Source organism: Lissotriton helveticus, chromosome 1_2, assembly GCF_964261635.1.
Source record: "Lissotriton helveticus chromosome 1_2, aLisHel1.1, whole genome shotgun sequence".
Taxonomy (NCBI): Eukaryota; Metazoa; Chordata; class Amphibia; order Caudata; family Salamandridae; genus Lissotriton; species Lissotriton helveticus.
In genome coordinates this window covers 193,079,485-193,097,367 of record NC_136058.1, presented here as the reverse complement: position 1 = coordinate 193,097,367, position 17,883 = coordinate 193,079,485, and the positions used below count along the sequence as shown (strand labels likewise).

The following is a 17,883-nucleotide window of genomic DNA, read 5'->3' as shown; positions in this document are numbered from 1 at the left end:
CTGTTCCCCGGAATGCACTTCCTCGCATCTCTGTCACTTCACTGCCCACAAATATGCACTGCACTCCCTCAAATTTTAGCACTTTAATTTCTCTTACTTTTGCCATGCAAATATTTTGATATTTGTGTGCCGCCTTCACACACATCCACAGAATTCCAGTTGCAAATGGAATACATAAACATTATTCTGTGTGCTCTGCAGACAGGCCAACCCACTGACAGGCAAATTGTGTGCCTTCAGCCCACATGCTGATTCAATGCCCCTCAAACACCTGGCATGGCTCATGCCTCAAAGTATACACAGAAGAAAATTCAGATAAACAAAATTATAAAATCAATCAATCAATCACGACATTTGTATAGCGCGCTACTCACCCGGAAGGGTCTCAAGGCGCTGGGGGGAGGGGGGGGGGGGGTCCGTTACTGCTCGAAAAGCCAGGTCTTGAGTTGCTTCCTGAAGGAGAGATGGTCCTGGGTTCGCCGAAGGTGGATGGGGAGGGAGTTCCATGTCTTGGCTGCCAGGTAGGAGAAGGATCTTCCACCGGCGGTAGCTTTGCGGATGCGTGGAACGGCGGCGAGGCTGGTTGACCGTAGCTGGGGGGTGTGCGTGTAGAAGGTCAGGCGGTTGTTGAGGTACTTGGGGCCCAGGTCGTGGAGAGCCTTGTGTGCGTGGGTGAGTCTGAACGTGATCCTCTTGCTGACGGGGAGCTAGTGCAGGTCTCTCAGGTGGCCGGAGATGTGGTTGTGTCGGGGGATGTCCAGGGCGAGTCATGCGGAGGCGTTCTGGATGCGCTGGAGTCTTTTCTGTAGTTTGGCTGTTGTTGCAGCGTAGAGAGTGTTTCCGTAGTTCAGTCGGCTGGTGACGAGTGCCTGGGTGACCGTCTTCCTGGTTTTGGTAGGGATCCATCGGAAGATCTTTCGGAGCATGCGCAGGGTGTTAAAGCACGATGATGAGACGGTGTTGACTTGTTTGGTCATTGAGAGGGAGGAGTCAAGGACGAAGCCCAGGTTACGTGCGTGGTCCTTTGGCTTGGGAGTGGTGCCCAGGGCAGGGGGCCACCAGGAGTCGTTCCAGGCGGAGGGGGATGATCCCAGGATGAGGACTTCCGTCTTGTCTGAGTTCAGTTTCAGACGGCTTTTCTTCATCCACTCGGCGATGTCTTTCATCCCTTCGAGTAGGCTGGTTCTGGCGGTGGCTGGGTCGATGGTGAGGGAGAGGATCAGCTGGGTGTCGTCGGTGTAGGAGATGATGTTGGGGAACGCAAGATTAAGTAAAGCATGTGAAATAAGAGAGGAACTGAATCGCTGAAATGCATTACCTTAACGTTTATAACATTCATTGTTTGCAAGTCAATCCATGTTTTTGGCATCCATGTTAACCTGGGGGCATGAAGAAATGGCCAGTTTTAATGTCATAAATCAGAGAACTGTCCACTGTAGGCACATACTTCTCGCCTTGCTCGACTCAGATATTTGGATCAACTTTGCAAGGGAACAAGAACCCTGAATGTTATTTGGATCCATTTTGCGGTGAGGGCCTGGGGTGAAACAGTGGGGGAGGTTAGCGTGATGAGTGGTCTCAGCACAATATACATAACACAACATTAGCTTGCAAACACTTACCATTACCGAGAACAAGACACAAGTTCAGACGTGCTAGTATCCACTTACGCGTATAATGAAATGGTGGGATCGATGCCCTTGAAAGACGTCTGAAAAAACGCTGGAACGTAAGTGTCCGACACCCGAAACCGTGACGCTGATTGCGTCACTGGCCTACAGAGTGCATACAACCATAGACCACCAATGGCAATGAAGTGCTTTAAAACAGAAAGCCCTACATCCTGCATCACTGTTCATAAAGTTGATTTACTGCCTGGCTTCCGTCTCCTGCTTCAGAGTGAGGCGGGGCAGACAGCCTGAAACAAACAGCCCAGACTTAAATAGATCGTTTTATTTAGCGATACAATCGGATCTCTGAATATATTGATCTATTTAATTTGTTTTTAAGTAAATGTATAGGAATTTCAGAGGGGCGCAGCCCCTGAGCCTTAATGGGGTAACCGCCTCTGACAGGTTTCCACTTTCAACCCAATTTGTACCCCTCACCCTGAACCTCCACCCTGGCTACATACTTGCTTCTCTGAGGTTCACTATCTTTGCCCTTTCTCTCAATTTCTGTCTTAGCCTTTCTTCCCCTACCAGACTTTGGATGTAGGTGAGGTGTTTTGTATTGTATATCGTTCTCTTACACAAAAATAAATAAAACATGCTTTAAACCTAAAGACCCATGGCTGATATAAGGATAATCTATGCCCAGCATAAGTGCTTCTTATAAGATTGACATTGGAAAGTTTTATGAGATGGCGGTGATAGAAAGATATTTATACAAAATTAATTTTGGTACTACCTGAAATAATAACGTCCCACTTTTAGGAGATGGTGAAAGCTACAGCTAGTGTTGTGAGCATTATGTTTGGCCCCTTAATTCTAATCAAGTAAGGTTTAGTATGATTAAACCGTACATTGGTATCAAAAAGTAATTTCAACTAAAAATCAGAAAGATAAAATACATTTACAATTATAAATTAAACGTAATGCTCAACGACTTGTTCTCATATAAATAAAACACGTGCATATGTTACATAAAGAACACACTGTTCCTAACCACTTGGCACTAAGAGCTGATAAACAGAAGAGTATTACAAGGGATTGTTTTGGCTAACAAAAATCATACCTCTGTATAAATATGCTACATGTTGCTCCCGGGAAAACAAGTAGAAACAACCTTTGCTTGTCCTGAAGGAATTTTAGGACGATAGCCTTTCTTACCTCTTCTGACTGTTCTCTGGTCTGTGCAGGTGAAGTTCGTCTTCCTACTGTTAACCGATGGCAAGGGTAAGTAAGTCCTGAAGCAGCTAATGTCATCTGTAAATATATCATGTAATCCGTATTAATGGCATATATTTTCATTAGGAGCTATTAGAACATTGAATGGCATATTGTGTATCTAGAGGCATTGATGACAAATGCCACTATACAGCCTGGGAAATAACTATTATTCAGTTTTGGTACAGTTTATTAAACGTTTACTGTTTAACCTGTTGTGTTTTTGTTATTCACATGAAAACGGAAAAAATCTATTTTGATAAATGACACAAAACAATAAGTTATGCAGAATCAGAAAACCAGCGGAATCATAGAGAGGCTGTGGGAACGAAGTGGGGGACTAACAGAGATAAGAACAGGAACAAAACAGAAATCTGAAAATGGGCTCTGGCCATTTACTGTGCTTTGCGTGCCATCTATGCGAATACATGCAGGCCAAAGCTGATCATCTTGTATATTAAAAGGAGTCTACACAATGTGCTTTGACTTTAAAGTGAAGTTACTGTTAACCTTTTACTAACTAACTCCAAAAATAGGTTCAGAAAAACATAATGGATCACTGATTTAGGATTGAAAAAGCAGTAATCCATTAAAAAGTTACTGACTCCAAGTTGGGGTGGTAACCCAAAGCATGTCTGAAGGTAGGCAGTGGTCTCAAGGGGACAACTGCAAACACAAAAAACAAAGAGGGGGGGGGGCAAGGAACATTTTCTTTTTAGACACAGCCCACTTTCCTTTCAGGCTGCATTTAAAAAAAGAAGAGTTTACTTTATTGGAATGCAATCACAGACATGGTGGTCACAATTTGCAATTTATCTAATTAATATTCACGAGGGGGGTCGGATTTCTGATTTTCAATAACCAATCTATTCCTACATAGGTTGCTTCTTAAATATCTTCCCTGGTCACGGCTTTCGACCTGTACATTTTGACCAAATATTGATACATTTGACCCTTAATTGCTTCAAGATTTCTAACCCTTTTTCAGAACCTCCTAAAGGTGCATGTCACCTTCTTTGAAACATCTGTAGTTAACCAGAACGGAATGAACACATCCGGTATTTGTAGAAGCATAGACCTCCCTCCATAGAAAAGGAAGATTTATTACTTTGTTTCGCTTCACCAGAACGACAACATGCCAATAGGAAGTCAGTTAGAACGCAACCAGAAATACATCAAAGGCAGGAGATTGAATTTACATAATTTCTTCATTGCACTCTGTAGTGTTTATCCTAGAATGTTCTTACCTTACATCAATAAATGTGATATAAGAATGCTGTCCAAGACCAGGCCCTGCCCCGCATCTCAAGATACTGGGTGGGTGTGGTTGGGGAACTGAGTGAGACAGTGGGATGGGAGGTTCCCTGCACCCCGAGTGGTGCTCCTGGGCATCAAGGAGGGTATTGGGGGCTCTAGGGCAGACAGAGCATTCCTAGAAACAGCGGGGGTGGTGGCCAAGGAGACACTACTGCCAAGTGGAGGAGTCCTTACCCCCCTCCCCACGATCACACAATAGAGAAAGAGATTGAACTGGTGCGCCTCGCAGGAGCAGCAGGTTTATCTGGTATGGGGATGCTCAAAAGAAGCATAAAAGAGTGTGGGGCAAGTGGCTGGGTAAGTTGGGCTGAGGGGCGAGGTGGTGTCTTAGCCATCTTGAGCCCTTAGCTCAGCCTCATACTAATATTAAACTATTGTTGTGGGTGGGTTGCATGGCACTTCCAAGTGGTCTGGGTTATACATCCGCACTTTGGGCCAGATGTATCAAACCGTTTTGGCCACTCTGTGTCTATGGGAAAATGTGTTCATACATCTGGCCCTTTATGTCTCTGTATTGTTGTGTCTCTGCACTGTTTGTTTTTAAAACCAATAAAATTTGAGTATAAAGAAATGAAATGCTGTCCAAAACGGAAAATATGTTTTTGTCTCTCCTCTATACCATACAAACAAATTAGCATTACACATGCAGTATTCATAACTGTTACTTGTTAATTATGGACCCCAAGAACTCAGTGTCAATGACAGTGTATATTATAATGGAGTTTGGGTCTTCTTCAAAGTATTGAGTCAACTGTGAACATTCAAGGACCTGACACTGAATCTAACCAGCTCAGATTTATCGTGAACAAGTTAGAAGGGATGTCTGAGGAAAGCTCCTTATGTTGTGGAAGGATTCAGCTCTGCCAACTAGATTTGCTGCGTTCCTGAAACCTGTATCCTCTTTTAACCCCTCCCATGCTGGTGACGGAACCGCTCCGTCACCAGCCTCCTTCACGCTGTGCTGGTGACAGAGCGGTTCCGTCACGGCCCGGCCGCCGCGCCTGCGCGGCGCATTCTATTAAGCGGGCGCAAGCACAGCGCACCCGAGGCTCGTGACGGAGCGGTTCCAACACAAGCATGGGAGCGCCGCGCGGCCTCCCCTCCCCCATGCGCTGCGGCGGAATTGCTGCCGCAGCGAAGGGGTTAAGCCAAACTAAATTAGATATGGGTAGGTGGAAATAGCTAAATTTATGTGCTAAAGGTAATATTCATATGATCAAAATGAATTTGCCACTCAATTTGGCATGAATATTTAGCAATATTCATGCTGCCATTGTGAAGGAGTATTTTTAGATTTGGTCAGTACATTTTATATCAGAAAGAGGGAAACTGCAGTTCTTATTACAAAGACTGCAAGTAAAGGTTATACTGTGAGGGTTTGGATATTTACGAGTTACTGGCAGTGCAAACTACTGATTCAAACTAAGATATTACTAAATTTAACTGGACAGGAAGTCCCTAGAGGGGTAACACTAAGGAGACAGATCGCAGATCTCATACTTTTTTTTTGTTTTTTTTTTAGAATTCTTTTTTTATTGGCATTTGAATATAGAAACATTACATACATTCAAGCATAGCATAGTCAATGCAATATGATCAGGGCAGATATATCTTTCATTTAAAACGATTTAGAACACAACAGAGTGAGCAAGTCAGGGTAAACAACAGCATAATTATCAGATCAGATTATTGGGCACAGGCTCTTTGGTGGGGTGCATGCTTACCGGTATACATCAATCAGCATCTATTGGTGAGGCAGCGACCCAGAGAGAACAGTAAACGTAATCCAGTACAATATATATTAATATGTGCATCTGAACATCGGGGGATGTTATATGTTAGGGACATTTACTGCCCATCGGGATGGGTGGTCAGAAAGGCGAACTCAAGTGTCTAGACCAAGGGGCGACTACCCGCACATTGAAAAGAGCCCAGCTAGAGAGTTTTCAAGCTCCCCTCTCCGCAGCGTCAGGGCGGGGGGAGCACTCCCGCGACCTGGACCATTGCAGAAAGGGTTCCCAAATATCCCTAGGTCTAGAGGCCGTGGGCATTAGCCCCCAGAATGTTCCCAGTTGTATATGACCATAGCTCACATCCTCCAGCCATGCCCTGAACGTGGGCAGTCGATGCCTGCCCTACTTTATAGCGACCTGCCGTCGGGCATATCGGAGCAGCAGGGCATGTAACTTACGCCTCTGCGGTACAGTGGCTTGAACTAGACCAAGTAAACCCAAGTGCGGCACCATTTCATCATTTCTGCCAATGATTTGATTTATTGCAAGAAATACATCCGACCAGAACTTTTCAAGCTCCGGGCAGCTCCACGCCATATGGAGAAATGTAGCAGGTTCAAACACGCACCTCCAACACCTAGCGTCCTCTCTCAGTCTCATGCGATGCAAGCTAATGGGTGTCCAATAATATCTATGTAGAAATTTAAAATGATTGAGGCGCAGTTTATAATTGGGGGAAAGGTCTAATAGCTATCTGCAGCAGAAATTGCAGATCTCATAGTTAAGAAAAACAAAAGTCAATCAAACACACTTATAGACAGTTTGTAGGCTCTACGCAAAAAACCACTAGATATTACTTAAGAATGATTTGATATCAACAGGATTAGATATACTATATTCGGTGCACTAAATATAGTTGTATACCAGGAAGGGAGTACAGGTGGAAAATGTGGCTATGGTATCCTGTTTTTGGATCAGGCCGCAAAGAATGACAATTTTTTGCATTTAGTTAACCAAGAGAAAGCATCAATCTGTCAAACTCTGCGATTTAGAGCTTCACTACATTAGTAGAAAATGTAATACGTTATATGAATTGGGGAAAAAATAAGACGAGGTATTAATAATCAAAAATATTTTTGTCAAAGAAAGAGCACATTTTGAGAAGCGTAGTTATTTATAAAGCAAGGTAATCTACTATGTTATGGTAAGTGCAGAATTAACTGAATAGAGGAGCCAGAGATAGAAATTCTATTCCTTCTCTGGCAAAAAAATACTGTAATAGATATTTCAAAACAGAGTGTGAATGTGCAACATTGGTTAATGCAACAAACTATGATGTGAAGATCGGAGTCCATCTTGTATGCACGTAGAAACTGATGTGATAACTTCTAAACATTTGCAAATGCAGGTTAACATAACCAACCTGGTGATCCGCGTAGTCGGTGGACCAACAGAGTACACCTACATCACTTTCAATAAAGGCTATACAGTACCTATTGCATACAAATCACATATGTACACAAATGCTGAAATACGTTTTGTATCCATTGAAAAAATACTTTCAGCGGTACAGACTGCTGTAGTGAGAGAGAGCACGAGCGCAGGTGAAACACATCAATGTTGTGACCCCTGTACCGACCCTAAAGGCAGTTACAAAAGCAAGCATCCCAAATGCTAGAGCATTACATCTACGATGGATTCAATGGGCTAACTCTCTCAGTACAACAGATGTAGATTACAGATTTGACTCTTCATTACAAACACACGCATTCTTGCAGTATGAGCAAGAATATGTTCTGCCAAATGAAATTATGCCTCTAGATCGATATGAATACATCATTTATACCGATGGTTCTGCCCAGCCTGCTGAAGGAACGAAACAGCAATATTCTGCAGCATTCACAATTGTTAAAGGGTGCATGCATGCTGGAAAGTTCCTTCCTGGTAAAACACACACTCAGGCCCTAGGGGACTGTACAGCACAGCTGGCAGAACTAAAAGCCCTCATACTGGCACTACAAAATACAGATCATGAATTCCCCACACTTATTGTGTGATTCATTTGACTGTGTTCTGTCCCGTAACGAATATTTACACTATTGGGGCTAGAATGGATTTAGAGATTCTAAAGGTTGCACTGTAAAGCACAAGATGCTTTGGGAACAGGTGCCATACCTGAAAGAAGGCCTGCCACAGGCTCATGTCATTCATACATTGAATAATTAACATGTTGGTGCTCATGTTGAAGGAAATTCAATGGCAGATGAAGCTGCCAATGCAACACTTTGTACTGCTGCAATTGCTGTAATAACTTGCTCAAGTACGAGGATAAAGGGAGCACTCGCGATTAACGGAACAGCCCTGCCCAAAGGCTTTCTACTCAAGTACTCCTACAAGTTAAACGCACATAACATTCCATACGCTCAGATTCCAGGAATGAGGGATAGATTAATACCAAATAATGATTGCAGATTAGGAATGATATTAGCTGCACGTGTGTCTGGGTTCTGATCAAGCAGGGATTAATGCAACAGTTTATTTACTAAAGCACCACTATTGGTGGCCAGGTCTATCAAAACAGACCAAGGACTTTGCCCTTAAATCCAACATCTACCAGCAGATGAAAGGATCCCCTGCGGCATGCCCAGCACAGACACATCTATTTATTTCAGACAAGCCTGTGTGTATTTGGATCACTGCGGCCCCTTACAATCAAATGGGGCTTACAAGCACATTTTGGTGGCAGTGGATTCATGCTCCAGGTTCCTGTGGGTTTGACCACAGCGCTCGGCTGATGCTAGAACTGTTATAAGGAATTTGCAAGTCTTTATCGGAACAAATGCTATTGTCACACTACATTCTGACCAGGGTCCCGCATTTAGATCTCGGCCTTACACAGAGCTAGGAGAAGTTTGGTTATTGCCTTGGCAGGGCTCGCAAAATCATAAATATTTTACTAGACATACAGTTCCAGTAACTTTAATAACCTACTCGACCTAACTGTAATGTACTTGATCCGTGAACCGGTCTCAAATTGTGTGATCCTAGGCAAATATTTTGTCTTATGCAGCCGCCTTTTTCTTTGTCACATAAGAGAGCACCTTCAAATATGCAAGTTCACTATTTCTGCTGTACAAAAAAAACCTCTGTATTTACTAGACTAAATGTTTGTTCCATGTATAACAAAAATCAAGCCCATATATAGGGTACACATGATTCCTGGTGTGCTTCTTAGTTTACTAATAGCATGGTCATCTGGGCAGGAGCAGCAATTGTTCCCAGTTCATGTTTAAAAACTCACTTTTCATAAATATATTACCAAAGCATCATGTGGTAGTGCATTGTCATTTAACAGATAGTATATTTTCTATTGAAATGGCCATAAAACATTCCCATTAACATGTAGTTTTACTGATAAGAGCTCAAACAATTTTTGGAAATTGGGTTTCAGCAAAAATATTTAAAATTTGCATATCACCAAGTAAAGTGTTCTAATTTGTTTTGATCCCATTAAAATATTTTTTTCACCACAGAATTATAAAAATGGGTTTTCATAACTAGAGAAATATATTTGAAATGTTTGAAAAGTTCACTTAGCTATGTCAGTGTTGTGTTAGAAAAAAGCCTGACATCTTATAGCCTTTCATTTAACACGCTTTGCACAGTTCAATTGTCACACATTTCACTTTACAAAATCTTCTAACTTAAGAACCAGAAAATAAAATAAATGTAATAAGATAAGCTGACGTTTGACCTGTCTCTGAAAGCTAGCAAATGTGATAAGATAACAAGATTTAATGGCGTTTTTATTGCTCTTTCACTTTGTGAGAAATATAGATGCCTTCAAATATTGCTATCTTGTCTTATTTGTTCTGCTTTCAGACAGAGGTCAAAAGTCAGTTTGTCTTCCCTGATGTTAGAGGGTTTTCACCTCAGCAGTAAGGACAAATAGTCCCTAAAAATAGCTGTGATGAATAAAAACAATGCGAGTGGGCGACATGATTTTTCGAGCCCTGCTTGCGGTACTCCTCCCCGTACCAGCCAGAAGGAAATTCAGTCGCTGAGAGGAAAAACCTTGATTTAAATCAATCCTTAACAGCAAGGGCATTAGGCTCGGATGGCAGTTGGGTCAATCACCTTTATGGAGTTCAGGGGGCACTTAACAACATGACTAGAAAATCCCTAAGGGATCATACACCTTATGAACTCCTATTTGGTGTGCGAATGTGCGTACCAGACTTCCATAGTGTCAACACAGAGCGGCTGAAACGCCATTTGACATCGATGAATGTTTGGCTGTTTTACAGAAACTCAATGAATTCCAGGCTTCACAAGGCAACATTCAAGTAAAACACCGCCACTGGGGAAGTGAAGGTTGTGCCAGCAAGACCTGCCTGCGTCACGAAGAGTGGGGACCTGGTCAGAGAAAAAATAGTAGACAAAAAAGAATTTGGGTCATCCTACAGACCGCCTGTAACTGTCCTGGCTGTTGAAGGTACCAGAACTGTACTACTTCTGCCCCATGCCGGACACTGAGATAAAAGGTTTGTCTTGATTGATCGGATCAAACCACATTATGTGGCCGATTCCCAGCAGTAGGCCGGGTGGGCTCCTGGGTAGCTGTCGCACTCCTCTGGCTAACGTTCAAGAAGTTCAGATGGAAGTTTCAATAACGGCAGAAATTCCTCTCTCCAAAGAGAAGGTTTAAACAAAAAAAATGATACTTCTCCCTGTTGAAACAACTACAACTGTACAATCAACAAGCACAGAAATCTCAATTTGAACAATTGACGACGTCTTTGTGAACCTGCCACAGATCGAGTCATCTCCCAGTTCTACAAAACCTGCTGAGCTGTCAAAAATAGACAGGACAACATCTGGCTACTTTGTGCATTATGACGACTTCTCATCGTATTCAAGTGAACCTGAACTGCCAACACCGCCTTCCCCTTTCAAGCTCTGAATGTATGCTCTCTATCTTTGGCTGAAAATGGCATACTTTGTTGTTCCCTGGCTACATCTCGGGATTAAAATTGGATTACTATTCCTGGTCCTCTGGATTGGTTTGGTGACAGTCTTTTTCCTACTTCTAAAAGTACATTATCTCCCAGAACGCTCCGCAGTACATCTTTTGAATCTGGTTCTTAAACCACATGCATCACCACACCATGAACTAAGGGACTTGTCCCTGGTGAACATTACAGCAGCTCCAGTTCTTCAAGGAATTGTGTGGGACAGGGTATCATATAATATGTACTGAACTATTGCAAAGGTATTTGTTTAAAATGTCCTCAAATTATATCACCTCTAGTAGTTTCTCTGATGACTGGGACAATGAAACTGTGCAGAATTTGCTTGTAGATCTAGAGCAATAAGTTGCATTTTCTAATGGTGCATTGTATGATGGTACATCAAATTATGGAGACATGTTCTGTTATTAACAATATGGACACCATTTTCTACACAAAGTTAGTGTCCTGCACGCTGTTTATAATTACACAGTATAGGAACACTGCCCAACACCACCGAAAGGTAGTTCAAAGACATTTTCACAAAAGTTTGCTTATTTTTCAGGTTTTTATACATCAGACTGAGCCTCGTATTATTATAGGCTTCACCTGCAAAGAGAAAAGTATGCTAACACGACGCTGATATACTCTGCTTCCTTTATTCCCAAGTGTTTATACAGGGTTTTGACTTCTAGAAAGACACAACAGACACAATCTGTCTGGGGAACAGAAGATTGGCAGGTTCAGGGAATGGAGGCTTTGTTTAGAGTATGTTACATACCGCATCAAATGATTTTCCTGAATAAAACAGTGCAGAAAACACCCTGTCTTAGAATAGCCAAAATTAAGGATTTTAATATGCCTTGTATTCCTGCATTCTAACACTTTGAAAACTGGTAGCATTTAACACATTTTAGTGAGGATACAGTAGATACCATTATACGAAACGGTTCTTTTAATTCATCAAATCCCAATTGGAAGGGGTGGTTGGTTTGGCCTGTGGACACAAACAGGTGTCAATTTAGTGTCCTGGGTAAGACCAAAGGGTTTAGGATCAATAGGCCTGATCAGCGATATGTCAAAACAGAACACTCTGGGATGGTGATGTCATATGGTGTTGGGAAGTTATTCCTAGATTGGCTAAAAACCTCAACACTTTCCCAGGTGAAGCAACCCTTGTCCCTTCTATCTGATGACATGGATCTCAGGTATTTTTTATTAGGTTGCCTGGAACCCACGTCAAAAGTGCTTTTTATACAGAATCTACAACAGGAAGCTGCTGAGAGATTGTGCGAGATTGAAGGGTTAATTTAGAAAAGGCTTTGGCTGTGGTTGACAACAGTATAACTACTTTATCATCCAGAATGTATTCACTGGGCAACATAATGTCTTCTGCAATTGGCATAATACAGCAAGACATGTCTATTTTACAACATGGACATTCACAATTAAGGTCCATCGTAATACTGAGATGGCCGTTACAAACATTACGTTCTGGCCACATGCCTTGGCGTTACATCAACAGTACTAGTCTGTTTTATGAATATGATTTAACGTATAGACAAATAGTAATGGCATGCAGAGATGTGAAATATACCATGTTGCATATTGAAAAATCAGACCAATTACCATTCACCGTGGTTGGGACACCAACCACAATCTGTAAAATACATGGTTACCTCACCCTACCGGTCACGACTTTCCAATTCCAATATTGTCTCCAATACCAACAGGTAGGCAGATATGAAGCTCTAGGGGAAGGTTATGTGCATGAGTATTGGGAATTACCGTGCAGGTTTAGATGCAGACAAGGGGACATTGAAGTTTTTATTAGTGGCTCCGACTGTGAAGATGCTTTAAGCGGTTCCTTAATTTACAAGGACATTTCCCTCGATGGAGCATGCCATGCTTCGGTAGCGAACTAGTCTTGTTATCTGAAGGCTTTTCCAGCTGTCGTGATTCATCCGGTGTTCAATCTGCTCTTGAATGGGAGCTATTTGATGCTGAATGAACAAGGTTGCTGCGGGATGGAACCAAGCATCGCTTATCTAGTGACGCTTAATTCCATAGCAACTTGCTGCACACAAGTACTGTTTCCACCTACCGGCACAGTTAGGGAGGCAGCGCTTCGGCCTTTGATAAAGGTTTCAAAAATACTGTTTGATTCCCTGAGCAAACTGAAAGCCATGCTTTTTCAAAATGATGTGGCCTCAACTTCAGCCAGAGAGACGTTTGAGCTCCAGTCTTCATTTGAGATACAGACACTACTCTACATAAACTTCCCACTGCATTTTGGGGAGCTGGTCCATCATATCTTTAACATGTCTGATACGAAAGGAATAGAGCACTTATTTAAATGTATAGGCTCTGGTCTGGTTAGTTGCAGGAATCATGATTTTAATTATTCCGCTCCACAATGGATGTCCCAGTTCAACTTGGAATGGAGACAGCACTGTTTGTGCTGCGTTGCCGTGAGCGCATGGTACACTGCTTCGCACAACTCCGCTTCAAGAACTGAACGAGCACTCTTTCTTAGTCTTAAGGCCTGTCTCGCTTGACTGCATACAACTGGTCTTCCGCTGCCTGCTTTGCAGCCACAAATGTGTCCTGGATATACATCTCAGTCACAATTGGTTACATCACCAGACACGGCGGTACTGATGGACCCTTTAAAAGCCCATGTGTATTGTTGTTCCCAGCGTATTCCATTGATGAGTGCATTCTTACAGCCAACCTGGGATGCTTCAGCTACCAGTAATGAGCGGCTCTGCAGAAAACTTATGGTCTACAACGCCTCGCTCAGTGGCTGCTGTGAGAATTGTATGGAATCACCATAGCTCCATAAGCATGCTACGAGGTGCACCTCTGGGAACGCCCTCTGCGGTAGTGGGCAACAGTTAGCTTGTTCGTGTGGAAACAATTTGGACTATTTACTTAAACAAAATGAACCTAAACAGCCTTTGCTTTCTTTTTCTAGGCACCATGGTTTTCTGAGTGCTTGAGATGTCAAATGGTATTAAGACTTAAAGGCTTTTAAATAAATATTTTAAAGGGAAGCCCACTTTTAGATGCTTTTAAGAGTAGGTTTTTAATGTTGATAAAATGGTATGTTGGCTTTTAAGATAGCTTTTAGATATCTACCCTTAGAATTAGGAGTGGGTGTTATATTCCCGGGTTAGGCCCATGCAGCGAAGCAGCCTATTTCACACATTGTTCTTACAATAACATTTCAGCTGTAACCTTTTGCAAATATTTGCATGCATGACAATGTTGGATTATCTTCACTGAAACTAACTTGTTTACACAACTTGCTTCGCACAACATTATCAAAATGCCCTGAACATCATGTGTAAGGTCTCTTTTTGCACTATGCACAAAAGTCATCTGTCTTCATCCACGGGGCAACAGGGCTATCTACATATCCATAACATCACTAATCTATACGCACATCGCAAGGCTGCTTTCTATTATAAAAGATGAGCATCCCGATAGATCAGCAGTGGAGGCACTTCCGAAGACACTTAGGGTCCCTGCATGCTGAGACTTCACCACACAGTTGTCTGACATCTCATAAGGGGTGTCCAGTTTGTGACCAAGACAGGAACCTTCATTCTATCCCATCAGGTAACAGGGTTGGATCGTCCCATAGGGGGATTCTTGGCTCTACAACTACACACACTCTAGGTACGCAGAGTGGGGTTTGCATAGTAGAGTACGCTCGATAATTGCCTTGTTTTATATGCCAAAATATATACACTGCTTTAGCACCATGGTAGAACTATATCTACTATTTATGCTTTTAGTGCTTGTAATCACATTTATCTGCTTCTGTCTATTAATCATTGGAGCACACGTATTTTATCCAAGAATAGAGTTGGATCAATACACTTTTTGAAAACGTCCCACTGTGTATTCTCTGTAAACTTCTCTGAAAATAAATAAGCATGAGTGATTGTTGAAACAGTACAGACCCATTCACTCAATCACTGAGGGGTCAGGGTTATCATGTTCGATGCCCGCCAGAAACCATTCGCTTCATGGTAAGACCAGGGGGCTTATGTTGGCACTGCGAGTTAGATGGTCTATAGGCCGACATATCCTACGGGAGTGTCCGGAAACAGTCTAGACACCAAGCCCTTACTTTATGTTGCCAAACAGATCCTACGGATTAGTAGGAACTACACAACAGGTCTTCTTGCTTCTTTGAGAATGTCCGTCCAAAGGAAGTGGTAGACTTAAGTAACCAAACTCTAGGATTTCAGGAGCCAGATCGCAAGATTGAGGGAAATAGGGTAAAGTTATCTGACTTCTCCGTGGTGCAACATGAGAATGTTCTGCTTGTTGGGCAGTACTAGGGCGCAACTACGGATAGTTCTAGGAGTGTAGTGAACCATGGTTGTCACGCACATGTGGGTGCCACCATGATGAGGGGGAGAGATGCCTGCCAAACTTTGCAAATCACAAACAGAAGCGGTGGGAGAGGTGGAAAAGCGTATGCAAATATCCCGGACCAAGTCATCTATAATGTGTTGCCCTGGACTGTGGGTATAGGAAGAAGGAGGCGAAACTTGGGCATTTGGCATTTTCTGCAGTGGTTAAAAAGTCTATTTCTTGATAACCCCAATGCTGGAAGAATGGGAGGACTACTTGCGGGTTGAGCTCCCAGTCATGGGCTTGTTGGCGCCTCATACCAAGGATATCTTAAAAGTCGTTGTCTGCTCCTGGGAGGTACTCCACAAACAGGTAAATGTTTTATCGGAAAGCTCACCTCCGTATGTTCTGAGCTAGATGAGAGAGCTGAGAGGACCTGGTGCCCCCCGTTTTTGCAGATAACACATGGCAGTCATGTTGTCTGTTTTGATCAGGACTACCTTGCCAATAAGGTGGAGAAGGAAGGCTTTGAACGCTAGATGAACAGCTAGCAACTCCAGGTAATTTTTATGGAGATGTGTTGGCTGAATGTCCGGTGTCCCTGAACAGTTAGATCCTGTGAATGTGCACCCCAACCTGTGAGCGGGTGTCCGTTGTTATGGGTCTACGCAGAACTGGGTCTAGGGAAGGTCGCCCTTTTAGGAGCTTGTTGGTATTCCCCCACAGCAGAGAGCGGTAAGCTTGACGGCTCACCAAAACTAAATCTTCCAAGTGACCCTCCGCTTGAGTACCTTGATGTGCTAAGCACTCTGTTCACTAGTCTGGCATGAGGCCCTTGGGCTATACATGATGCCATGGTGCCGAGGAGATGCATAACTGTCCTCACTGTTCTCTGCTGATGAGGCTGAAACTGGGGAATGGGCACCTGGAAGGACTGAATCTGGGCGGCATTGGGTTAAGCTATCCCCTGCTGTGAATTAAGCCTAGCTAAAACACTAGACGAGTTGTGCTCTCGATGAGCCAGTCATCTAAATATGGGAAAACATGTATGTTTGTCTGCATAGGTGAGCAGCTACTACTGCAACACATTTGTTGAAAACCCTGGGGGCTGTAGTGACCCCGAATAGGAGCACTTTGAATTGGAGGTTTTGCCCATTCAATAAGAATCAGAGATATTGGCAATGAGCTGGTGAATTGGAGGGTGGAAGTAGGCGCTCTTCAGGTTGAGTGCAGCTATTAAGTCGCCTTGTTGTATTAGCAGATTCACATCTTTAAGAGTGACTATGTGGAAGTGCCCCGAGAGAAAGTATCTGTTTAAAGGTCTGACATCCAAAATTGGCCTTAATGACTCGCCCTTTTTGGGAATAAGAAAGTAGAGTGAATAGACCCCTGTGGCGTGCGAGTGTAATTGAACAGGTTCTATGGTTCCCTTTTTTTAAGTGCTTGAACTTCCTCTCTAAGCAACTGTTGATGGCCTGTTAAGAGTTTGTGTTTGCAAGGTGGAATGTTTGGACGTGTGGAAGTGAGCTTCAGACAATAACCAGGTTGGATAAAATCCAACACCCACCGATCGGAGGTGATGTTCCGCCAAGTGGGAAAGAGCCCTTATAGTCTACCCCCAACAGGTGTTGTGTGATCGGAGAATGGATGGTAAGTCAAGGTTTGGTGGTGGTAGCAGCTGGTTTTCGTGAAACACTCCTGACCTCTGCCCCTGGAAGTATTGCCCTTGTATCAGCCCCGGTAAAATTTCCATGGGGAGGATGTTTGGGCCTGGGTTCGCTGGGATGGGGTGGAGGTTTCAGGGGTGGAGGTTTTGAATCCTCCACTATAAAAGGAATGGCGAGAAGAGTGACACTGCAATGGTGTTTGCAACGCCCCCGTTGCTTTATCCGTCTCATTATCCTTCTTTATATTTTCTAGAAAGAATTCCACTTGTGGCCTAAAAAAAGTGTTCCCCATCAAAGGGAAGAGCCAACAGATGTTGTTGAACCTCAGTTTTAAAACCTGAGACTTGGGACCAAGCTTGTCTCAGAAGGAGAACACTTGAGTTTATGCCACTAGCTGCCATGTCAGCTGCATCATGGATACAATAAATTGTGGTGTTTGGAATTATGCCCATTCGTGGGTTCATGAGGAAGATGCTGAGGAATGCACTTAATTTCATTCCAATGTGCCCTGTCGTAGCAGGATAGGAGGACAATGGAGTTTGCAATTCTCCAATGGTTGGCAGATTGTTCGGCCACCCTCTTACCCACAGCATCTATCTTCTTACTCTCTTTAACTGGTGGGGGAAGCCTCACCAGATGTTTGAGAGTTAGCCCTCATATGGGTAGTGGCCACCACTAAGGAGTCAGATACGAGTTGCCCTTTATCATATATGGGGCAGTTGAGGGACAGGTTGAATTTCTTGTCAACCCTCGGTGTGATAACTTATTACCTGAGAATGGTCATTGAAATTATCAGATGTGTGTCTGAGCATGCCTTTCATTATTGGCAGATATTTTGCCGAACGCGGAGGAGAGGGTTTCAAACAAAAAAAATCATCCTCTAAAGGCTCTATGTGTA

The 17,883-nt window shown here is 43.1% G+C and overlaps 1 protein-coding gene across 2 annotated transcripts in view; it reads right to left on the bottom strand.

Moving 5' to 3' along the window:
* FAF1 (Fas associated factor 1) overlaps positions 1-17,883 on the bottom strand; it is a 1,925,838-nt gene that overhangs the window by 867,857 nt on the left and 1,040,098 nt on the right. For both annotated transcript variants that reach the window (XM_078671305.1, XM_078671297.1), the window contains exon 9: positions 2,832-2,927. In XM_078671305.1, coding sequence (XP_078527431.1) covers positions 2,832-2,927 — 96 coding nt within the window. The remainder of the gene's footprint in view (positions 1-2,831; positions 2,928-17,883) is intronic.